General features: G+C 23.6%; 1 protein-coding gene across 1 annotated transcript; it reads right to left on the bottom strand.

The window, feature by feature from the left end:
- Positions 1-5,224: 5,224 nt before the first annotated feature.
- Positions 5,225-22,610, bottom strand: LOC117172032 (heat shock 70 kDa protein cognate 4-like). Its single transcript, XM_033359762.1, has 3 exons — positions 22,436-22,610; positions 18,510-18,726; positions 5,225-7,230 (listed from the first exon to the last, which is right to left on the bottom strand). Exons 2-3 carry the CDS (start codon positions 18,712-18,714, stop codon positions 5,477-5,479), a joined length of 1,959 nt encoding a protein of 652 aa, XP_033215653.1. The 5' UTR covers positions 18,715-18,726; positions 22,436-22,610; the 3' UTR covers positions 5,225-5,476.
- Positions 22,611-27,207: the final 4,597 nt, after the last annotated feature.

Genomic DNA, 27,207 nt, shown 5'->3' with positions numbered 1-27,207 from the left:
ACGTTTTATGATAAATACCGAATTTTCAATCAGCGAATCGATTATCGATATCGTTTAATGCGTGCGCTGCCTTTCTAAAAAAAAAGGAAAAATCACAAAGGTCATACAATATATACTACAAGTTCGAACAATTCGCGAAAACGTTTTGATCGAACAACTATAATTATATATGATATGTATATTATAAATAAGCGCATTCGTATTATATAAAATAACCAAACAATATTGCAACGCCTTATAATCACGTAACTTCATAAGGCGTCGATGTATATTATGATTTATAAAATCAATGTACGATGTTATCGTTTAAACCCTTTTAAATGTTTACTGTATGATAAATTATGTAATATAGTCGTTGAGCAAATAAAGCTCGTTTTTCCTATAATTTTTAACTTATTTATTAAGTTTCCCTTTTTACTAGTGCACCTTCACTTATTCCAAGTACTTTACGCTTGGATATTCTAAGTGACGAAGCGTATCCACCTCCCACCACTGTCAGCTTTGATAGCGGCGGAGTCCCTTCACTTCTCATCACTGTTTTGATTGGCTACGATTAAACCGGAACCAGAAGTAAAAGCGCGCGATTTTCAAACCAAATTTTAAAATAAATTAACAATTTTAAAGAATAAAATGAGGAAGAAGATAACATAATATATAAACATGTCAAAACTTCATGAAATATATGAAATTAGAAATATTGAGAAAAAAACTATTCCATTTGGTGTTTAAAAGTTAATTTTGTTTGTTGAAAATTTAGGTATTTTTTTTTTTAATTGTTTAGAAGAGAATTAATTTGGTTAGGAAAATTCAACTATTTTGTTAAATTTTTGTTATTGGATAAAAAAAAATCATTTTTTTAATTTAAAATTTTCAAGAAAAATCCGCCAAAAAATTGTAGTTTTGTACACGATTGGAACCCGAAATATATCTTTTTGATCATTCTTGTATTTTGTTACATTTAGTGTTTTTTTGGGTACATAATTAATCTTCTTGGTTACAATATTTTGTTGAAAAATCGTTTTTTGTTTGATTGGAAAGTAATGTTTTTCAATGTTTATTTAATTATTCGACATATGATTGGATTTATTATTTTATTTGATTTATTATTATTTTTTTATTTATTATTTTATTATTTTATCATTTTTTGATTTATTATTTGATTTATTATTTTTGGGTGAAAGGTACATCATTTTTATGAAAAATGTATTTCTTTCGTTAAAAATTGATTTATTTTGTTAGAAATTCGTCTTTTTTTTGTTTGAAAACATTTTTTTTAACTGAATTTTTAACTATTTTATATTTGATTTAAAACTTAACTGTTTGAAAATCAAACTATTTTTTTGGAAATTCAAATACGTGTTTAGTGGAAAATGCATCTTTGTTAGTGAAACATTAATATTCTTTTCTTTAAATTAATTTCTTTGGTTGAAAATTCAACTATTTCCAGGGAAATTCATTTTTTGGATAAAAATTAACATGTTCCATTTTTGGTTGAAAAATAATCTTTATTAGTTGAAAATTCAACTATTTAGTTACAAATTCGCGTATTTTGTAGAAAATTAATGTTTATGGTTGAAAATTAATCTTTTTGCTTGAAAATTCGTCTTTTTTTGTAAAAATTAATCTTCTTCGTCTATTTGGTTTTTGGTTTAAAAGTTATCTTTTTCAGATACAAAGTTAACCACGTGATTGAAAATGAATGTATTTTGTGAAAAGTTATTTTTTTTTGTAGAAAATGAATGTTCGTTTTTGAAAATTAATTTTGTTCGGTGAAAGATTAATCATTTTCGTTAAAAATTTCTTTCTGTGACTGAAAATTTATTTATTTTATTGAAAATTTATCTTTTAGATAGAAAAAAATATTCGTTTGAAATTCATCTTTATGGTTAAAAATTCAACTATTTGGTTGAAAATTCAGTTTTTGGGGTAAAGGTATATCACTTTGATTGAAAATATTTTTTTTCAGTAGAAAATTTATGATTCTGGTTGAAAATTCATACATTTTGTTAGAGATTTGTCTTTTGTGGTAAAAAATTGATCTTTTTGGTTAGATTTTTAACCAATTTGTTACAAATTCATTTTTTTGTAGAGAAAATTCCAAATTTCAGTTTAAATTCATCTTTTTTTCTTGAACAGTTAGTAGAACAATTTTTTTAATTTATATTTTTAAGTTTGAAATTGCACTTTTTTTATTGAAAACCCATCATTATCGATTGAAAATTAATTTTTTTACTAATGAAATGTACTATTTCACCTTTGGTTTAAAATATAATATTTATTTATAGTTTATAATGATCAGGTATAGTTTATTTACAAAAAAATATTAGTATTTATAAAGAAATTTGAATTAAATTTTTTTTACTTTTAGTGCGCCATTCTCATTATTCTTGATTGAGAAAGTATTAGAATTGTCCGAAATTTGACACGACAGTTTTTCAACGAATCTCCAAGTTTCGAGACCCCTAGAACCCGAAAATCTCAAACCAGGGATCTCAAATACTCGAGTACGCCACCTGGTAACAGAATCGGAAACCCCTGGTAGGTAAATTTTGACGGAAAGTATAGGCGAATGTACGAAAATAATTTTTCTAAAAGTTTGACAGTGTTTTTTACAGTGAAACCGGGATAATCAAAGCAGGTTCTAAATAAAAATATTATTTTATGTACAAATATATCAACATAACCTCAAATCTGAAAAAAGTTACTGCTGATTTGTCATTTCAAGTTGATATGAATTAAATTTTGCATTGAAATGTCGATAGTTAATATTACATTTTAAATGTTGATGAATTTAAATTGAAGAATTTATTATTTAGACAAGAGTTTTTAAATTCGAAGTTTGCAAAAAAATGTAATAATAGAAACTGAAGTTTCATTTGCCACCTCTTTTCCTTAAAATAGAAGATTTCTTGCATGTAGAATTCTTTCTCCTTCTACGAAGTTTCTACATGCCGGTGTAGATTTTGTGAAATCACAAATTTGAGCTATTGTTACCTCTATTTTTAAGGTTTGAGACTAATTTTTAATTTTTTTACATAAGTCTTATGAGACGTCTACCTACTGTCGCCAGCCATATTGCTTTTACCGCTAGTGGTGCCCTCAAGATTTCAGATCCCAATACTTGAGTAGACAATTCAGAATATGGAGACGCATAAAATACTGCCATCTGAAAGAGTTCTTTTTGATAAAGTTTTATTTAAGGGCATGCTCTTCCGTGACCACGTGACCGAACTAGTCCCCAGTTGTGAACATTTTTTTTTGTGTTCACTGTGTCGGCACGGATTGAGATATCGTATTTAAACTTTTAAAGATAAATTAAAAAGCACTAGTGAACGTTTTTATACATCAATATATTTGTAATCTAAAAAGAAAGTTTATTTATAAATTGATGAAATATGATATTACCATTCGAGTTATAGCACTTTGCAGATCATTTTTGGTTTGATGCATTTCAGATTTTTGGATTCGCTTATATTGAGCACTGACACCAATTTTAGACAAAATCGTCTAATCTTTGAAAAAAATTAATACAAGCAATAAAATTTGCACATTCGTTGCAAATGAACAAATAAGTATCTGCACACACGTAACCTATCATCATTTTTTGGTCATTTTTAGCGATTTCTAGCGGAGAAAAAAAGAAACTTTGAACGTCGATAAAATCGAGATCAAGTGACTAAGTTCGTTCATGAAATTTCTGTGTAAAGAATTAAATGATTTTCATTTTTTTCGGTCCTAAAGATAAAAAATAAATTTCAAATTGGAAACATAGCAACATCAGTAATGTGCTAAAATTTATTCTTCGGAGTTCTCCAACCAACTTCCATAATTCTTGACGTCTAATTTTTGACGTTGAATCGATTAGCTGATGACTTTTGTTGACTGTAAACCAACCGGCGGAACTCAAGAGTCGGACGCGCCTTGTCTTTTGCCCCCGGGCGAAATTTTATTTTTATAGTTTTTTTTTATTAACTTGGAATCCATTAGAAAATTTTAATTATTTTCTGAAGATGCACATTTCTCAAGATAGGACTTGGACGTATTTTCGAATATCACATTCTAAGATGTTCCTCAATTTTTTTAATCGAGGAATCTACTTTATCGACATTAAAACTTTATTTCCTATTCCTATAGCATTCTACTAAAAAAACTTTCTTCGTAATTATAAACATTTTGATATATACAAACGTTCCTTAGCCCTTTTTGTATAAACTTCCTAATTTCTGAACACGATATCTCAATCCGTGTGGACGTAGTGAGGACCAAAAAAAATGAAAATCATTTCATTCTTTACACAGAAATTTCATGAACGAACTTAATCACGTGATCTCGACTTTATCGACGTTCGAAGTTTCTTTTTTTCCTCTAGAAATCGCTAAGAATGCTCCAAAAATAATGATAGGTTACGTGTGTGCAGATATATTTATTTGTTGATATTTAACGAATTTGCAAATTTTATTGCTTATATTAATTTTATTAAGGTTTAGGTTTAGTCGATTACTCCAAAATTGGTGTCAGTGCTCAATATACGCGAATCAAAAAATCTGAAATGCATCAAACAAAAAATTATCTGCAAGTGCTATAACTCGAATGGTAATATCAAATTTCTTCAATTTATAAATAAACTTTCTTTTAAATTATGAACATATTGATGTATCCAATTCCTTAAGCATTCCAAATGCAAAGAATATTTGAGCGCGAAGCGCTAGATTCAACCGTCGCAACGCCATAGGTGCGCTCAAACTTGCCGCTTTGAAAAATTAGTTCATTTTTTTACCCCTTTTTTAAGGGCTTGAAAAAATATTAATTTTCAAAATGTTGAAAAACAGCCACGTACAACCTTAGCTAATATAAGTACAAACATTTCAACAACAAAAAAATTAAAATCGATTCATTAGTTTTCGAGAAATCGATGCCACCATGTTAAAAAAAAAAAAAGTCGTTTCGCGAAAAACGCGTTTAAAGTTTTCATTGCATGTGAGATAGCGCTAGTTGAAATAACATGTGAACTTACATTAAACTGTCACATAGTAGTCTTAGAGTATAACTTCGTCAATTTTCAAGATTTTTAAGTTGAACATTTTTCTACATGTTTTTAAATATATACACTTTAAGAAAATGCAAAAAAAAAATGATTTTTTTAACCACAGTGGTGTTCCCTATTGAACTAATTAGGACACTAGACAAGGAAGAATAAAACACATGTATTTTCTGTTAAACACATATATTTTTCAGAAAGAATAAGTTAATATCTGCTTTACAAAAAGATAAAAACACAATATAAATACTTTAAATAAATTCGGGATGGAGAAAATTCGCTCAGAGTCAAAATCCTAAAGATGAGACCATTGAAGTTTCGATAATGCCCTGAATTTTCATGAAATATGTTAATGTTGATACTTGCTGTCAGTCTTGTTTTAAAAACTTCTTACCGTAGCGAAAGTTATCCCCAAATCCTGTTTTGAAAACAAAAAACTTAATCCACTTCTTCAATGGTTGGTCCTCCGCCAGCACCACCAGCAGCTGCACCCGGAGCTCCTGGAAATCCGCCAGCTCCTCCTGGGAATCCTCCAGCACCACCAGGAGCACCTCCAGCCCCCTGATAAAGTTTAGCAACAACCGGACTACAAACAGCCTCCAACTCTTTCTGCTGATGCGAAAACTCTTCCTTCTCCGCCAACTGATTAGCATCCAACCAAGCAATGACTTCATTGCACTTGGCAAGTACTTTCGCCTTATCACTCGGATCAATCTTGTCCTTGATCTTCTCATCCTCAATGGTGCTCTTCATATTGAAACAGTACGACTCCAAGGCATTCTTAGCAGCAATTTTTTCCCTCTGTTCTTCATCCTCATTCTTGTAGCGCTCAGCCTCGTTCACCATCCTCTCGATATCATCCTTGGACAACCTGCCCTTGTCATTAGTAATCGTGATCTTGTTTTCCTTCCCAGTTGACTTCTCAACAGCCGACACGTTCAGAATACCATTAGCGTCGATGTCGAAGGTAACCTCGATCTGGGGAACTCCTCTAGGCGCTGGAGGAATCCCAGTCAACTCAAATTTCCCCAAACTGTTGTTGTCCTTCGTCATGGCTCGCTCGCCCTCATAAACTTGAATTAGGACACCTGGCTGATTGTCCGAATAGGTCGTGAAGGTCTGAGTCTGCTTTGTCGGAATCGTGGTGTTTCTTTTGATCAGACTCGTCATCACTCCTCCGGCGGTTTCAATTCCGAGAGACAAAGGTGTCACATCAAGGAGAAGAAGGTCCTGAACTTCTTCTGATTTATCCCCGTGCAAAATCGCAGCCTGGACAGCAGCGCCATAAGCCACAGCCTCGTCAGGATTGATGGACTTGTTCAGTTCCTTCCCATTGAAGAAATCCTGGAGAAGCTTCTGGATTTTCGGGATTCTTGTCGAGCCTCCAACCAGAACGATACTGTTCACCTGACCCTTGTCCATCTTCGCATCCCTCAAGGCCTTTTCCACAGGTTCGAGAGTACTTCGGAAAAGATCAGCACAGAGTTCCTCAAACCTTGCTCTAGTCATGGAAGTGTAGAAGTCGATTCCGTCGGAAAGGGAGTCGATCTCGATGCTCGCCTGGGTGGAGGAACTGAGAGTCCTCTTTGCTCTTTCGCAAGCAGTTCTCAATCTTCTCAAAGCCCTCTTATTAGAAGAGAGGTCCTTTTTGTATTTTCTATTGAATTCTTGAGCGAAGTGAGTGACCATCCGGTTGTCGAAGTCCTCGCCACCAAGATGAGTGTCTCCAGCTGTTGATTTCACCTCGAATATTCCATCCTCGATCGTCAAGATCGAGACGTCGAAGGTGCCACCTCCAAGGTCGAATATGAGGACGTTTTTCTCTCCTGAAGCCTTCTTGTCGAGGCCGTAGGCAATCGCGGCAGCTGTTGGTTCATTGATTATTCGGAGGATGTTCAGACCGGCTATGGAACCGGCGTCTTTGGTAGCTTGACGCTGGGAGTCGTTGAAGTAGGCAGGAACTGTGATGACGGCGTCGGTGATTTTTTTGCCCAGGAAGGCCTCGGCTGTTTCCCTCATTTTCACGAGAACCATTGAGGACACTTCTTCTGGGAAGAAGGTCTTCAGTTCACCTCTGTAGGTCACCTGGATTTTTGGTCTTCCATTGTCGTTAATAACGGCGAATGGCCAGTGTTGCATGTCACTTTGCACAGCTGGGTCATCAAATCGACGACCAATCAGGCGCTTCGCATCTGGAAATTAAAAAGAAGAAAAAAACGAAATGACGTTAAACAAAATAAAATTAGCTAAAACATTAATTTAGAGGAGCTGGCGTATTTAAACCAAGGATACCAGGATCTGTTCAGGTTTTACAGGACAAAACACACACTTCTCAATGATGCCGCTCTGAATAGTGCCGCTAATCTTAATACGAAAGCGAATTTTTAAAAAAAATTGTTCAACTTTAAAACTTAGTTGGCAAATTTTTAACCAGGGAGATGAATTTTTAAGCAAAAATATTAATTTATTACAAAAAAAAGACTAATATTCAATCAATTTAAAGAATTCTCAAACAAAAAGTTGAATTTTAAAGAAATTTTTTTTTGAATATTTAAAAAGTAGTTTAAATTAAAACCTAGTTCATTTTTGAATCAAAAAAATTATTTTTAAACAAAAAGAATAATTACCAAAAGAGGCAAATTTTCAACACAATTCAAGAATTATCATACGGTTGAATTTTTAAGAATGAAATTTTTTTAATTTTTAAGAAAGTAGTTTAAAACCAATTTATTACATTTTTAACCAAAAATTTTAATTTTCTACAATAAAAAAAGAAGAATTTTGTAACAAAATGTAAAAACAAGAAGTTACATTTTCAACTAAAAAAGACTAATTTTTTAACAAAAAGATGTATTTATTACAAAAGACGAATTTTCAGTCAAATTCAAGAATTTTCAAACAAAAAGTTAAATTTTTTAGAAATAATTTTTTTCTAGCTTTTAAGAAAGCAGTTTAACTTGAAAACCTAGTTTAATTTTTAACAAAAAAAACGAATGTTTAACTAAATTCGAGAATTCTCAACCAGTTAGTGAAATTTTAAAGTAAAAATTATTAATTTGTAAACAAAAACTTTAATTTTCTACAAAAAAAAAAGAAATAGTTTTAATGAAAATCTAGTTAACGTTTTAAACAAAAAAATTATTTTTAAACAAGAAGAATAATTACTAAAAGATGCACATTTTCAACAAAATTCAAGAATTTTCAAACAAAAAGTTGAAATTTTAAGAATGAAATTATAGACTAATTTTGAAACAAAAAGATTAATTTATTACAAAAAAACGAAATTCTTAATAAAATTCAAGAATTCTGAACCAAAAAGTTCAATTTTCTACTAAAAAAGATTAATTTTTAAACAAAAAGTTTAATTTTCTACCGAAAAAAACTAATTTTTTGACAAAATTCAAGAATTTTTAACAAAAAAATGGAATTTTCAACTTAAAAAAATTCATTTTTAAACAAAAAGATTAATTTATTACGAAACAAAGACGAATTTTCAATAAAATTCAATAATACTCAACCAAAAAGGTATATTTTTGAGAAATAAAATTTTTTTAGTTTTTAGGATAGTAGTTCAACTTGAAAACCTAATTCTTTAATTTTTAACTGAAAAAAAACTGAATTCAAGACTTCTCAACGAAACAATTGAGTTTTCAACTAAAAACAAATTGATTTTTAAACAAAAAGTTTAATTTTAAACTAAAAAAGGTTAAGTTATAAACGAAAAGTTTACTTTTCTATTGAAAAAAACGAATTTTTAAACAAAATTCAAGAATTCAGAACCAAAAAGTTTAATTTTCAACTAAAAAGATTAATTTATTACTAAAAAATACGACTTTTAAACAGATTCAAGAAATCTCAACCAAAAAAATTTATTTTTCAAAATTTCTCAACCAGACAGTTGAATTTACAACTGAAAAAGATTAATTTTTAAACAAAACGATTAATTTATTACAAAAAAAGACGAATTTTCAATAAAATTCCAGAACTCTGAACCAAAGTTAAATTTTTAAAAAAGAAAAATACTTAAGCTTTTTAGAAATTAGTTAAACTTTCAAACCTAGCTGTTTAATTTGCAACAAAAAAAAACTAAAAATTAAATTCAAGCTTTCTCAACCAAACAGTTGAATTTTCCACTAACAAAGATTAATTTTGAAAAAAAAAAGTTTTAATTTTCTATCGACAAAAAATAATTTTTCAAAAAAAATCCAAAAATTCTGAAGCAAAAAGTTGAATTTTAAACTAAAAAAAGATTGCTTTTTAAAGGAAAAGAATAATTTATTTCAAAAGAATACGAATTTTCAATATATCTCAAAAATTTTCAACCAAAATAAATGAATGCTTAACTAAATTCGAGAATTCTGAACCAGTTAGTTAAATTTTCAACTAAAAAGGATTAATTTTTAAACAAAAACTTTAATTTTCTACCGAAAAAAGGTGTATTTTTAATGAAAATCAAGTATTCTTAACAAAGAAGTTCAATTTTTACGAAAGAAATTTAAAAAATTGTTTAGTTTTTAAGAAAGCAGTTAAACTTTAAAACCTATTTGTTCAATTTTCAACTGAAAAAACAAATTTTAACCAAATTCGTGAATTCTCAAACAAAAATTTACATTTTTAAGAAAGAAATAAGATTTTCTTTTAGTTTTTAAGAAAATAGTTCAACTTTAAAACCTAACGGTTAAATTTTTAACGAAAAAGATTAATTTTCAAACAAGAAAATTTATTTTGTAGAGAAAAACAAAGTTTTTCAAAATTCAAGAACTCGCGACCAAAAATTTGAATTATTAACTAAAAAAAATTAATTTACAAAAAAAATTGATTTACTAACAAGAAAGACGAATTTTCAATATACTTCAAGAATTCGTAACCAATTGTTGAATTTTCAACTAACAAAGATGAACTTTTAAAAAAAAAGTTAAAATTTTTTACCCAAAAAAAAAACATTTTTTAACCAAATTCAAGAATTCTAAAACTAAAATTTCAAGTTTTAACTAAAAAAGATGAATTTTTCATCTACAAGATTAATTTATTATAAAAAAAAGACAAATTTTTAATAGAATTCAAAAATTTTGATTTTTTCTAGTTTAACAACAATTTAATATTATATTTAAAAATCAATAATTTTTTGCTGCTGATATTAAAGAATGTTTAATTCCGTATGTAATCAACTTTCTTTTATAATAATAAAAAGTTGACGTTTTTTGATTCGCTAGTCATTTTGTAATAATAAATATTACAAATTTTTTTATAATAATACAATATTACAAATATTTATTAGAGAAAAATGTTCAAAAGTTTTTTTATTTAAAAATTTTTTTTATGGAATTTTTCCTACTACTTTTTAGAAAATCCTGCAAATTAAAAAAAAAATATTAAAATTTTCGAGATTCTTTTTTAATATGTTAGAATGTTTTTGAATATTTTCTTAAAATAATTTTACAAAATGAAAAATTATTTTCAATTATTTCTAGGAATCTTAAAAAAAAAATTTTCTTTTAAAGCCTTTCAGCCTTTCAAAATTCTTAAAAAGTTTGTATTTTTTTTTTTTTAATTAACAAAAATCGACATTTTATTTTAAATAGGGCTGTAGTTATTTGCACCTAAATTTAGGTACAAATAGCAAAAAAAATTCGGTACACACTTAGCTTAAATTATTTGAAATCCTCTAAGTTCTAAATTCATTTTGAATTTTTTTAAACTTCTAACTACCTCTTTAAATTACTCATTTTTTTCTACAAGAAATAAGTATTTAATTATTATTTAAACACCAAAATTCAACAACTTCACGTACAAATTTAAAATTTTGTTCAAATAAAAATAAAAATTCAAAATTTAAAACCTCTTCGAATTTTTAACGATTCAAGGTTTTCTATGTTAAAAAATTCAGTATCAAATTGCTTACTTTTTAATATTTGGTTTTAATTCATTCGTCTTAAATAAACAGTCCAATATTACAAAATATTAAATAATTATTCATTTTCTTAATTAAAACAAATTTTTTTTTAATTGAATGGATTAAAAATTGAATATTTTAAACTAAAAAATTATTTTGAAGTTGTTTTTAAGTTTACAATTTTTTATAAAGTTGCCAAGTAAAACTTTCGAATTGAAACAGTTGAATTTTTAACGTTAAAATTTGAATTAAAAAAAAATGTTAACCGCTTTCGAATCGTTTTATCAAATCATTTATTGTTCCCTTTTATTCATTAAAATATACATTTATTTAAAAAATAATTTATTTATATTTACGGTTGATAAAATAAATATGATATTTAAAAAAAAATGAACTTCAAACGCTTTTACTTTTTAACTATTTAGGTCTTTAAGACCGCATTTTAAAATTCTTTAAATTAAATATAAAAATTTTTTATTTAAATAAAAGATTTTTTATTACGCGTTTTAAACGCTTTTACCATTAAGCGACGGAAGACCGAGAATCTTTTCTCTCAAAGATTGAAACTAATTTAAGTTTAATATTTAATTAAATAATTAAAGTTTCACCAAAATAGTTGAGTTTTTAACCAAATTTTTGAAATTTCGACAAAACAGTTAAATTTTCAATCAAAAAGGATTAATTTTTAATAAAATACTTGAATTTAAACAAAACTTCTCGATTTTTTAACTAAATACTTTAATTATATAATTCAAAAATCAATTTTCAACCAAATAGTCGAATTTTCAATCAAAAAACATTCAGCTTCTACTAAACTTTAAAAAAAATTTTTTTTAATAATTGAACTTTTAAACAGTTTAGTTTTCAACCAAATTTTCACGTAAAGCATAAATTTTAAACAAAAAAAATTACCGAAATAGTTTAATTTTCAAAAAAGATGAATATTAAACTAAAATGATGAAAACCAAAACAAAAATTTTAATCAAATGGATGAACTTTTAACAAAAAATAATTTTTAAGGAGGTTATTTAACTTTTAGGCCACTATAGTTAAAATTTTCTAACCAAATAGAACAATTTTCAACAAATCAAGATTTTTCAGTTAAGAAAGATATAAATCTTATTGAAATTGTTAAACTTTTTGGGCCAAACGGCCAAATTTTTGTAAAACAGTTGCATTTTCAACTCGAAAATATAAATTTTCAACAAAAAAAAAACTTAGTTTCAAGTAGAAAAACAGATTATTAATTGAAAAAAAAAATTTCAACGAAATAGTTAAATTTTCATTAAATTTTAAACTTACAAATAGATTTTCAGTAAAAAATAAAAAAAAATTTTTAAACCAAAAAACCGCATCTTTCACAAAACAGTTGAATTTTTAACAAAAAATTTATTTTTAACCAAATAAATAAATTTTCTAACAAAATAATAATATGTGTACCCCAAAAAAGAAAAACGTTCAACAAAACAGTTTGAATTTTTTAGCCAAAAATGCGAATTCTTTGATAAAATGGTCGAATTTTCACATAGAAAATATGAATTTTCAACGAACAATGGAATAGGTAAAATTTCTGATAAAAAATTAATTTTCAACCTGAAATAGTTCAGTTTAAAAAGTTTTAAATATAAATAATAAATACTAAAATCTTTATGTTGTAATATTTTTATTATATAATCTTTCATACATAGAATAAAACCATTTATAATTAAAATAAAATATTAAAAATGGAATTCTGAAAATTTTTAAATTTTAAAATTAAAAGTTATTTCAATTCAAAAATTTTGTATTCAGATAAGCTTCAAAATTTTGAATTTGTAACTTTACAAAATTACTGAGTTCAAAGATTCAGATTCAATTCTAAAAATATAAATCCAAGTTATAATTTTCAATTCTCGAAGTTAAATAATCAATGAACTTTAAAATTTTGAAAATTATATTATTTAAACAATTTTAAGCTACAAACTTTAAAAACTGAAAAATTAAATTTTTTAAACTGAGAATTTCTGAAATCAGAATTTAAATTATTTTAATTTTAATAAGTATAAAAATCTTTGAAAAGCTTTAAATTTTATTTCAAAATCTTGAGAAACTAGAAATTGTTTTAAATTTACTAAGCTTTAAAATAATTTTTGAAATTTTTTTAGAACTTCTAAATATTTTTGCAGTTGATAGAATTTCCCTACAGTTTTTAGAAAATTCCGTAAATTTAAAAAAATATTATTAAAACCTTATATTCTTTTTTCATAATTTTGGAAACCTTTTAAAACCTTTTTGGTTAAACTCTTAGTTGAAAAAAATAATAGTTAACAAAAAATAACGAATTTTCAACTAAAATTATAAATCGCGAACTGGAATAGTTCAATTTTCAATGAAAAAAAAAATAAAAATTGATTATTACTAAGAACGATCAACTGTTAAACAAAATTTGAATCATTAAAAAAAAATTGAACCAAAAAGGCGAATTTTCAACTAAAATTGTAAATCTTTGACTGAAATAGTGAAATTTTAAAACAATGAAAAATATAATTTCTCAGGTAAAAATTAAATAATTAAATTTTTAGGCAAAAAATTAACGTTCAACAAAAGAGAAATATTTTTTTATGTGAAATTAGTAAATATCCAACTGGAATAGTATTTACATTTTCAGTTGAAATAAATAATTATTATTATCCAAAAAAGAAAAAAATTCAGTTTTTGATAGTAAAATTCCTCTTGGTCCAAAGAAAAAAATAAGTTTTCAATAAAATAACACATGTGTAGCAAAGATATGAATTTTTAATTAAAATGATGAATCTGTAAAAAAATAATTTTTAACAAACGAGTTTAAGTTTCAGAAAAGTAATTTTATTTTCAACAAAAAAGAGGAATTTTAAACTAAAATGATGAATGTTTAACTGGAATACTTGAATTTCCTACCAAAAATTTAATAATAAATATTTTCTGCATTGTTATTAAAAATAAACAATTCAAGAGAAATTAGTTAATATATTTACATACCAATAATTAAAAGTAAAAATCCTAATTTTAATAATAAAGGAAAAAATTATTAAAAATAATATATTAATAAATTTATTTATTAAATTTAATATAAGAAAATAATAATAATGAAGATTTAAGTCTTTGAATTAAAAAACATTTCATAAGTTTTTAGTCAAAAAATTAATGTTCAACCAAAAAAAGAAACAAATTTTCGATAAAGTAGTTAATTTTTTGTTCAAAATCCCTTTTTATTAAAAAAAAAAGTTTTCGAAAAAATAACTTATGTATAACAAAGAAATGAATTTTTAATTAAAATGATGAATCTTTACAACAACAAAAAAATTTAGAAAGAGTTTAAGTTGCAGCAAAGTGATTTTCTTTTCAAAATCAAAGAGAAATTTTAAACTAAAATTATGAATATTTAACTGGAATATTAAAATTTCCAACCAAGAAGAATTTTTAAACAAAAGGAATAACTTGAAAATAAAAAAATTATTTTCTAGAAACAAAATTAATTTTAATAAAGTATGTAGATTTTCAATGAAATCGTTGACTTTTCAATTTATAAAGACAAATTTTCATTGCAATTTTTGAATTTGGAACAAGAAAAGACAAATTTTTAAGCAAAAATGGACATTAAAATTTTCATTAAAAGGAATTAATTTTCAACCTAACTATTCAATTTTGAACTAAATCAAATAGTTGAATTTTCATTTAAAAAAATATACATTTTTGACTAATTATGGAATGGTTATATTATTATTAAAAAATTGATTTTTAACAAGCTAATTACATTTTCAACAAGAGATAAATTTTCATTGAAATCATGAATCTTCAACAACCACAAAAATTAATTTTTAACCAATTTTTTGTACTTTCAATTTACTAAATTGAACAAACTTATTAAAATTATTTTAAAAAAATGTTTTTCTGCGATCAGAAGTAAATTCCCGTTTTTTAAATTAATTTCCCGGTAACTTTTGGGTTTTTTTCAGGGTCAATGATGTTCACGGTCAACAAACAAAAAATAATCAAATAAAATAAAACATCAGAATATAAAATAATTATTAATTGAACATTCATTAATTTTATTAAAAATTGAGTAAATAATTATTGAATATATAAGATGACGTATTGATATAATTTAAAAAAATAATATTAAGTTGAAATGCTCTTAATTTATATTCGTACCAGAAATATAGGATTATAATGAAATAAAAAATTTATTAATTTCATAAACATTAATTTTACTTACACCTAAGTCAATCCAATTAATCGAAAAACAATTTCGGCTCAAATAATAGATCTTTTTTTATTTAAATATTAAAGATATTCAAAAATCGATGGCCAAAATAGTAGCCCTAGCGAAGATTCAAGAAGGAAAAAACACATCACGCTTCTATTTTTAGAATTCAGTCTGCACCGGCAGTGTCTGCAAATAATCTTTCCTACGCTAATTTTCTCCCCGTGTGCTGTGCTCTGTGTTTATTTATGTTCTTGTACAGGTCAGAAAATATATATGAGGCTTTATCGCTGGCTTTTAAATTTTATTTTATATCACCCGAAGAACAAGTTTTTGTACGAAAAACTTTAATAATTAAAGATAATTAATTATTTAATAATTAATAATAATTAATAATTATTTTAATATTATTATATAATTATATAATATTTTTTATAAATTAATCTTTTTGTTTAAAAATTATATAATTAATAATAATAATAAATTAATTAATTCGTATTTAGGCAAAATCTCCCTACAGTTGGATGATTAATTAAAAATAATCATTTATTGCAAAAAAATAATCTAATTTCTATTAATTTTCGAGGCACCGATAGTTGTTAATAAATTTAATTTTAAGTTAATTATTTCTCGTATATTTAAATTGATAAACAATAAACAAGAAATTAAACCATTCGAATTGAAACTCTTGAATTTTAAACTTTTAAAATTGAAGTTTAAATAATTTTCAATTAAAAATTTTGTATTCACAACAGGTCAATAATTTATAAGTTCAAAATGGAAAATAATAACATTTTTAAATTGAAAAATTCCAAAATAAATGCAGGTAAACTGCAAAATTCAGAATTTGTAAATTTGATTAATTATAGAGTTCAAAGATTTAGAAGTTCCAAAAATATAAATTTACGTTAACATTTCAAACACTCTAAATTAAAAAATCAATTAATAAATTTAAAAAAAAATTTAATTATATTATTTTAAGTAAATTTAAGCTAGAAATATTAAAAATGTTTAAATTTTCTTTGGACTTAACAGTCCTTGAAAAGCTTTAAAATTTTATTTCAAAATCTAGAGATATCTGGAAGTTGTTTTAAATTTTTTCAAATTTAAAATTATTTTGGACATTTTATCAGAACTTCTAAATATCTTTTAAAATCAATTGCATTTTTCTTACAACTTTTAGAAAATACTGGAAATTAAAATAAAATTCTGGATTGATTAAAAACAATTTAACACTTATTATTTGTAGAAAAAATTAGAGTAATTTTAAGAGATATTTAGAAGTTTTAAAAAAATTCAAAATTTAAACAAAAAATTTAGAAGCATTTTAAGAATTGTGAAAGGCTTCAAAAAAAATTTTTTTTTACTTCTTTAGATTCCCAGGAAAATTGAAAAGGATTTTTCATTTTGAAGATTTATTTTAACAGAATATTTTTTAATATTTTAAAAGAATTTCAAAATTGTAAAAAAAACCCTGGAAAACTTTAAGGATTTTTTTAATTTGCAGGATTTACTAAAGATTGTAGAAAAATTTGATTCATTTTATTTTAGTTTTCATTTTTATTTTAATTTTCATTTTTATTTCATTTTTATTTTAGAATTTCTGAAAACCAAAAATCACTCACTTTAAATTATTAGGAAAAATAAATTACCGTAAAATTTTAAACACTCTAAATTAATTAATCAATTAATGAATTTAAAAAAAAATTATTATTTTAAGTAATTTAATATTAAAGATTTTTAAATAAAATTTTCTTTCAACTTAACAGTCCTTAAACTAGAATTTACATTATTTTCATTTTAAATAGTTTAATCCTTGAAAATCTTTAATATTTTATTTCAAAATCTTGAAATATCCAGAAGTTGTTTTAAATTTTTTTAAATCTAAAATTATTTTTGAAATTTTTTCAGAACTTCTAAATATCTGTTAAAATCAATTGCATTTTTCTTACAACTTCTAGAAAGTACTATTAATAAAAAAAATCATAAAAATTTGGATTTATTGATAACAATTCAACACTTATTATTTGTAGAAAAAAATTAGAGTAATTTTAAGAGATATTTAGAAATTTTAAAAAGATTCAAAATTTAAACAAAAAATTTAGAAGCTTTTTAAGAAAGACTAAAATAAAATGGATCAAATTTTTTTACAATATTTAGAAAACCCTGCTTAAAAAAAAAAATCCGTAAAATTTTCCAGGTACTTTTTTGACCATTTTAAATTTCTTTTTAAATCCTTTAAAATATTCTGTTAAAATAATTCTTTAAAATGAAAAATCCTTTTCAATTTTGCTAGGAATCTCAAGAAAATTTTTTATTCTTTTGAAGCCTTTCACAATTCTTTAAAAGCTTCTAAATTTTTGGTTTATAATAATTTTCAATCTTTTTAAAACTTCTAAATGTCTCTTAAAATTATTTCAATTTTTTTCTCCAAATAATAAGTTTGTTATCAATAAATCCCAATTTTGAGGAATTTTATTAATAATTTACTACATTATTTTCTAAAACTTGTAGGAAAAATTCAATTGATTTTAAAAGATATTTAGAAGTTCTGAAATTTTTTTTTTAATGATTTTGTATTTGAAAAAATTTAATACAGCTTCTAGATATTTCAAGATTTTGAAATAACATTTTAAGGCTTTTCAAGTATTGTTAATTTAAAAGATTTAATTTTTTAATTTTTAATATTTCTGGCTTAAAATTACTTAAAATAATATAATTTAAAACATTTTTAAACTCAGTTTAAATTATTGGGAAAAATAAATTACTAAATATCTCTTAAAATTAAAAATAACTTTCTCTACAAATAATAATTGTTCAGTTGTTATTTATACATAAAAATACAAAAATTAGAGTTTTAACGTTATATTAAATAATTATTCTTTTTCTTAATTAAAAAATTGCTATTAAATAAGTTAAAATTTAATATTTTGGACTGAAAGAATATTTTTAAATTTAATGAAAGCCTTATAATTAGGAATAAATTATTATGAAGTTTTGTAAAATAATTTCTTTTTACATTTGAACAAACAAATCGATTTTTTATAAAAAAATTTTAACTTCAAATTCTTTTAATTGTTAATTGTTTATATTTTAAGGATGCACTAAAAAATTATTAAAATTAAAAATATATGCTTAAAAAACAAAAATGTAAAATATAAAATGTTCAAAGGAAAATATTTTCGAATCACGCATTGTAAACTAAATGATATCATAATTGAAAAAGATATAAATTAAACTAATTATTTAAAAAATTGTTGAAATCGAACTTAAAAAATTATTTTTCTTTCGAAAATTTGTAAAAATCCCGATCAAGGAAATTTATAAAATTTATATCAGAATTTTTTTTTACTTACCAAAAATAGTGTTACTGGGATTCATAGCAACCTGATTTTTGGCTGCATCACCGATAAGCCTTTCAGTATCGGTAAAAGCGACATAACTCGGTGTTGTTCGATTTCCCTGATCATTAGCGATAATCTCGACTTTTCCATGTTGGAAAACACCCACGCATGAGTAGGTGGTCCCCAAATCAATTCCAATTGCTGGTGCCTTTACCATATTTGATTTTTACTGTAAAAATAAAACCTTTTTTCTCACCTAGTAAATATATTGGGACTGAAAAATACCAAAAAATAAAATTCCCGACACAGTAAAATTCCCGAATTAGAAAATTCACGAATAATAAAATTGCCGAAAAATAAAAATACCGATTTGGAAAATTCCCAAATAATAAAATACACAAATAATGAAATTACCGAAAAATAAAAATACCGAATTAGAAAATTTCCGAAAAATAAAATTTGCAAATAATAAAATTGCCGAAAAACAAAAATACCGAATTGGAAAATTCCCGAATAATAAAATTTTAGAATTATAAAATTCCCGAATTGAAATATTCCCGAATAATAAAATTTACGACAGTTTATAATATTACCGCATTGGAAAATTTCCGAATATTAAAGTTCCAGACAGTTTATAATATTATCGAATTTTAAAATTCCCGAATAAAAAAATTCCCGACAGAAAATTGCCGATTTGGCACGACTGAAAAATCCCGAAAAATAAAATTCCCGGCACAGTAAAATTCTCGAATTAGAAAATTCCCGAATAATCAAATTCACGAATAATAAAATTGCCGATTTGGAAAATTCCCAACTAATAAAATACACGAATAATGAAATTACTGAAAAATAAAAATACCGAATTAGAAAATTGCCGAAAAATAAAATTTGCCAATAATAAAATTGTCGAAAAATAAAAATACCGAATTGGAAAATTCCCGAATAATAAAATTTTAGAATTATAAAATTTCCGAATTGAAATATTCCCGAATGACAAAATTTACGACAGTTTATAATATTACCGAATTGGAAAATTCCCGAATATTAAAGTTCCCGACAGTTTATAATATTACCAAATTGTAAAATTCCCAACTAATAAAATACACGAATAATGAAATTACCGAAAAATAAAAATACCGAATTAGAAAATTGCCGAAAAATAAAATTTGCTAATAATAAAATTGTGGAAAAATAAAAATACCGAATTGGAAAATTCCCGAATAATAAAATTTTAGAATTATAAAATTCCCGAATTGAAATATTCCCGAATGACAAAATTTACGACAGTTTATAATATTACCGAATTGGAAAATTACCGAATATTAAAGTTCCCGAAAGTTTATAATATTACCGAATTGTAAAATTCCCGAATAAAAAAATTCCCGACAGAAAATTGCCGATTTGGGACGACTGAAAAATCCCGAAAATAAAATTCCCGGCACAGTAAAATTCTCGAATTAGAAAATTCCCGAATTATCAAATTCGCGAATAATAAAATTGTCGAAAAATAAAAATACCGATTTGGAAAATTCCCAAATAATAAAATACACAAATAATGAAATTACCGAAAAATAAATACCGAATTAGAAAATTGCCGAAAAATAAAATTTGCAAATAATAAAATTGCCGAAAAATAAAAATACCGAATTGGAAAATTCCCGAAAAATAAAATTTTAGAATTATAAAATTCCCGAATTGGAATATTCCCGAATAATAAAATTGACAGTTTATAATATTACCGAATTGGAAAATTCCCGAATAATAAAATTTTAGAATTATAAAATTCCCGAATTGGAATATTCCCGAATAATAAAATTGACAGTTTATAATATTACCGAATTGGAAAATTCCCGAATAATAAAATTCCCGACAGAAAATTGCCGATTTATAAAATATCCGAATTGTAAAATTCCAGAATTTTCACAATTAGAATTTTTTATAAATATATTTTATTGATTATAAATACAACAAAAAGATATTAGTTTCAAAAATTATTTTTAAAATTTAAAATTTCGAAGCTTATTTTTTGAATTAAAAATAGCAAGAATTTTAAATAAAATATTTCTAGGTAACGCATGTTTTTGTAATGTTCACAGTATTTGAAAAAATACAAAAAGCGTTAGCAAAAATAAAATTAAAAATTAATATATCTCCAACCAAATATTTAGATCAATTTTAAATAAAGAAATATGAATTTTAAACTAAATAGTTGAATATTCAAAAAAAAAATTCAACCAAAAACGTGGTTTTCAAAATTTTCGGTTTAGAAATAATTTTTAAACAAAGCGAATTAAAACTTGTTGAATTTTCAAGCTAGAGAAGAATTTTTTACAAAAGAGATAATTTTTCAAGTTAGATCATGCATCAATCGTAAGAATAAAAAAAGGTAACTTTAAACCAAGTATTTATTTTTTAACAACAAAATTCAATTTTCAACCAAGAAAAAAATATTTAAAAATTTAAAAAATGAAAAAAATGCATTGACAATAAATAAAACACAAAATAAATAATACTAATTAATAAACAATAATAATAAATAGAAATAACTATTATTACATTTTTCAAAATTGTCATTAAAATTTTTTATTTCATCATATTTAATTTTTCAATTAAATTTGTTTCAAATAATAATAATAAAGTTAAATTATAGAATAGCTGGTACCCCCTTTATATCCTGGAAAATAAAAAAATAAATTTAAAATACAAATACAAAATAAATCAATTTTCAGATAAACTGTTGCATTTTCAAATAGAAAAGACCAATATTTATTGAAAAATATCATTTTTGAACATGCCGCCAGGAAGTGGTCCTTCACGGCTCCTCGCCCATTTTAATTTGTTTAAATAAAATTTAAATTTAAAAAAATTAATTTTTCATAACAAACAAGTGATAAAGAATGATAAAACTTAAAAAAAGAAACGTATTTTCAACAAAAGAATTTAACCCAAATGATCTTTCAACCAAGAAGATTTATTATCTAAAAATAGAACAGTTAGGATTTTCAACCAACGAAATGAATCAACAAAAATAATAATTTTTTAACAAAATAGTTACATTTTCAACGAAATAATTGAATTTTTAACCATATAGTAGAATTTTAACCCAACATGTTCAATTTATTTAAATTTAAATGTTTAAAAAAAACCGTTAAATGTAGTGTAGAAAAATGTACAAAAAAATCTATATGAAGAATAAATGAAAATTGCTATCAATAATTTATTATTTCTATAATCGTTAAATAATATTGTTAAATACTAAAAATATTTTTGCATTCGCTTTCAAAAGTTTATAAACTCTACAAGTATTTATAGAATAATTCGATTATAATTAAAATATATATAATTATTAGTAACGACACCATACGTTTTAATAAATTAAAATTAGAATTAATTTTTTTAGGTATGATTATCTAATATAGGCTCATTATCTACTGAAGGGTAGTTTCCCCTAAATAAAAAAAAATGGTTAAAAAAGAAATAGATACCTCTATAAAGAATATCGAACACGCAATATATTAAAGTAAAAAAATTCATTATAAATAAATTTGATCAAGGAATTTAAAAAAAAAGTTTTTAAAAAAAGTTTTTAAAAAAAGTTTTTAAAAAAAGTATTAAAAAATTCTTTATTGATCGAAAAATTCAAGAACCGGCAAGCGCACGACCTACGCAATAAATTGCGCAGCGACCTTCACCTTGTTATCATCAAACCCAAATTCGCATCACGCGTAGAATACATACGTTCAAAAACGTTTTGCTAAAAATGAGTAAAAAAACTTTAAGAATCCAGAAAAATCAAATACTTTCTATAAAAAAAATGAAAATTTGAAAACGATTTCGAACGTTTAGCGTCAAAAGCAAATTTTTATTCGCGCCAATATTTAATATTGAAAAAAATGCAACTGAATACAAAATAATTTTTTAATTTTTATTTAACTTACCTTTTGATATTAGTAGTCCAATTAAAAATGTGTAATCAGCAAATGTAATTCCTGCACTTTTCGTCAATCTCGTCAGACGCCTTACTAAATTATGTCACTTCTTTCCCGCTCCGGCTCTTTTATAATAAAGCAAAAACATCCAGAAGTTTCTACAAAGAGCCAATCGAAATGAATCAGAAACTTGGCGCCGTTCGACGATTGGTTGCTTCCAGAAGAATCGAGACGCGGGAATTGTCAACATTCAAATAAAATTGCGTATCGTTTCGAAAACAAATTTATTTATTTTTAGAACCAGGCTTCAATTTTCCCACTATTTTTCTAGATTAGGCATTTCGTGTACAGCGTATTTTCATGAAAAATATCAGATATTTGTTGAGAATTATTATTTTTCGATAAATCTTTATCTCTTTGGTTGAAAAATTATTTCTTTGGTTGACTATTTTTAACTTTTTTTAAACTTATTGTTTTATGCTTCGTAATTTAACTTTTTCAGTTTAAAAATTCATCTTTTTTGTAGAAAATTATTTTTTTTTGTTTGAAAATTCATCTACATTCGTTCAAAAATTTATTTCTTTGAATGCAAATTTAACTATTTTGATGCAACATTTTCTTTTGTAAAAAATTAATTTTTTAACCTAAAAACTTATTTATATTATACAAACATTTACAATTAAGGAGGTTTTTTTAAGTTGAAAATTCATCCTTTCGATTGAAAATAATTATTGTTTTTGTCGATGATTTAACTATTTTGATAAAAACTATTTTTTTTTTCATTATTAATTAAGAATTTTAATATTCGCTTTTTGGCTTGAAAATTTGACTTTTCCAGTTTGAAAATTCATCTTCTTTTTGTAGAAAATTATTTTTCTTGTTTGAAAATTGCAGAAAAATAATTTTTTTACCTGAAAACATAATGGTAATATACAAACATTTTCAATTACAAAGAGCTTTTTTTCAAGTTGAAAGTTCATTCTTTTAGTTCAAAATTAATTTTGGTTTTGTCGATAATTGAACTATTTTAGTAAAAATTATATATTTTTTAAAATTAATTAATTAAGAATTTTAATATTCGCTTTTTGGTTGAATAATTTATATTTTTTAGTTGAAAATTCATCTGTATTAATAAAACTTCGTTTTTTTCGTTTAAAATAATTCTTCTTGGTTAAAAGTTGATCCTTCTGGTTAAAAATGATTTCCTTGGTTGAAAATTTAACTTTATTTTATATTTAACTTTTTCAGTAAAAAATTATTTTTTTGTTGATAAAATTGTTCTTCTTGTTTGAAATCTCAACTATTTTTGTTAAAAATTGAACTGTTTTTTGATGAAATATTTTTTTTGTTAAAAATTAATGTTTTAAACTGAAACATTTATTATAATATACTAAAATTTTCAGTTATTTTTTTTTAATTTGAAAATTCATCCTTTTGGTTGAAAATTAGTTTTTTCGTTTGCTGAAAATTAATTGAATTAAGAATTAAATATTCGATTTTTGGTTTAAAATTTATGTATTTTGGATGAAAAATAAACCATTTGGTTGAAATTCATGTAATTTAATAAGAATTATTCTCTTTTCGTTGAAAATTAATCTTTTTGGTCAAAAATTTATTTATTATTTTTAAATGATCGCTTTGGTTGAAAATTTAACTATTTCTTTTTTAACTTTAACTTTGCAGTTGAAACTTCATCTATTTTTTTTGTTGTAAAAAATGATTCTTCTTGTTTGAAAATTCATCTATTTTGCTTAAAAGTTCATTTCGTTTATTTTACATATAACTACTTTGATGATTTTTTTTCAAAATGGATTTTTTAAACTGAAAACTTGAATATAATATATTCAAATCTTCATTTAAAAAATATTTGTTTTTTTAATTGAAAATTCATTCTTTTAGTTGAAAATTAATTTTGTTCTTGTTGATAATTAAACTATTTTGATGAAAATTAATTTGTTTCTTCCTGTTTAAAATTAGTTAAATAAGAATTTAAATATTCGATTTTTTGTTGAAAATTTATGTTTTTTGTTGAAAATTAAGCCGTTTGGTTGAAAATTAATGTATTTTGATGTAAATTCGTCTCTTTTCCCTGAAAATTAATCTTTTTGGTAAAGAATGATTTCTTTGGTTGGAAACGATTTCTTTGCTTGAAAACTTTTTTGTTGTTGAAATTTTAGCATTTTCGGTATGAAAGTTACCTTTTTTGATAGAAAATTATTCTTCTTTGAAAACCCATCCATTTTTGTTTAAAAATAATTTTTTTAAAAGCTTAACTACATACTTTGATGAACTCGTTTTTTGCTTAAAACTTTGATAATATTCTAAACTGGAAACTTGAGTATGATATAATAAAAATTTTTTTCAAGTTGAAAATTATTCTTGCGGTTGAAATTTAACTTCGTTTCTGTTCATTTCTTCCATTCATTTCTGTGGTTGAAAATTGTTTTATTTTGTTGAAAATTTGTTTTATTGAAAAATCATCTTTTTGGTTAAAAATTGTTTTTTTGTTTGAAAATTTAACTTTTCCAGTTAAAAATCTGTCTATTTTGATAAAAATTTATTTCTTTGTTATCAAATTTAAATATTTTGAAGAAATTATTTTTTTTTTCATTAAAAATTAATTTTGTTTTCGTTTATAATTCAACCATGTTAATGAAAATTCTTTTCTTTTCGTTAAAAATTAATCTTTTTGATTAGAAATTTATATTTTGGGTTAAGAAATTATTTTTTTGGTTAAAAATTCATCAATCTAGGTATTATTATTAATTTTTAATTTCTTTTTTGCTGTGAAAATTAATTTCCTGGTTCAAAACTAATTTTGTCAACTTAAAATATAGTTATTTTACTAAAAAGTGAACTTAATTATTAAAGCATTTTTTTCTTCGTAGAAATTTCACTATTTTGTAAATTTTTAAAAATAAAAATTAATTTTTATCGACGAGAATTTAACTTTTGAAAATTCATATATTTTTAATTGAAAATTTTACATTTTTAATCATTTTTTTTATTGATTGATTTCTGATTTAAATTAAAAATCTCACTTTGCTTAAAGTATCAACTATTATTATTTTTTTTTTTTTACTTTGAAAATTATAATCGTCATAAATTGAAAAAAAAACTTTAAAATACTCTTATTTTTCTGTATAAAAAAATATTGAAGTTTAAAGTTAATATTTAATTTACCCAAGATTTTTTTTAAATAAAAATAAACGTTCATAAAATTTTAATTTATTTAAAAAATTACAAATAAATTGTATTTAATAATTTAAATATTTCAACAACTGAAAAAATAGTTAAATTTTCTACTGGAAGTTAAATTAATGTTCAAAAAATAGATTTTCAACAAAGTAGTTATGTTTTTAAAAAAGACATGAATTTTAAATTAAAATGACAAATCTTCCAACAACAGTATTTTTTAACAAAACTTTAACAATTTTTAATTTAAAAAAAGAAATGGTAAATTCCCAACAAAAAATGTAAAAAAATCTATATTATAATTCAGAAATATTTTCTCTAAGAAACAAAATCTGTACTAAAAAAACTACTAAAAAGACTCTCTTTTTCTAAAATTTCGAAAAAGGATTTTTTTAATGTGACGAATTTTTGACATGGATCGGATTTTTTGAAACTCCTTTCTTCTAAATCCGAGTTTTTATTCTTTTAAAGTTTGACAAAAAATTATTAAAAATTAAATTAAATAAATTATCGATTTTTCTAGTTAAAAATGCATCTGTTTTTTACAACATTATTATTCTTGTTTGAAAATTCATTTCTTTGTTTAAAAATTTAACCATTATGAAGAAATTGTTTGTTTTTTTAACAATAATTATTATTTTAAGCTGAAGATTTAATTGTAATATACCTGCTAAAATCTTCAGCTAGAAAATTTTTTTCAGTTGAAAATTTATTTTGTTGATAATTCAACTATTTTAAACAAAATTCCTTTTTTCATTAAAAATTAATCTTTTTGGTTAAAAATTTTAATTTTCCATTTGAAACTTCATCAATTGATGTATTCTTTTTATTATTTTTTTTGTTCAAAAATAATTATGTCGACTTAAAATATAATTATTTGACTGAAAAGTGAACTTATTTGTTGAAGCTTCATATTTTCAGAATGGAAATTGAACTATTTTATATAATATTCTTTTTTTATATTAAAAATTACTTTTCTAAAATGAGAAGTTTACTTTTAAAATTTCATTTTTTTACTTGAAAATTCTACATTTTGCATAAAAATTTTTTTCTTCATTGACTTAAAAATTAAAAATCTTTAAAAAGTTAAAAATCTGATTGTTTTACTAAAAATCTCCCTTTGGTTAGAGTATAAATTATTATATATATTTTTATTACTTTTAAAGTTATAATCATCATAAATCGACAAAAATAAAAATAGTCTTATTTTTATATAGAAAAAAATTAACATTTGATTTATCCACGATTTTTTTTAATAAAAATAAAAACATATAAAATTTTATTTTATGTTTATAATTACAAATAAATTTTGTTTGATAATTAAAAGATTTAAACGACTGAAGGAGAGCAATAAAAACAACAAATTCACTTTCCCGTTGTTTTTATTCAATTTTCTAAAAACGCAAAATCAACTTACAATGTCACTGAAAAGTTACATATAATATAATACAATTTTTATTTGAAAAATATGTATAATTTTTTTAAATTGAAAATTTTATTTTTTCAGTTGAAAATGCATCTTTTTTTGTACAAAATTATTTTTCTGGATTAAAAATTCATTTCTTTGTTTGAAAACTTAATTATAA

The sequence above is a fragment of the Belonocnema kinseyi genome, chromosome 4 (assembly GCF_010883055.1).
Source record: "Belonocnema kinseyi isolate 2016_QV_RU_SX_M_011 chromosome 4, B_treatae_v1, whole genome shotgun sequence".
NCBI lineage: Eukaryota > Metazoa > Arthropoda > Insecta > Hymenoptera > Cynipidae > Belonocnema > Belonocnema kinseyi.
The sequence above is the reverse complement of the archived record's forward strand: the minus strand, read 5'-3'. Positions and strand labels throughout refer to the sequence as shown.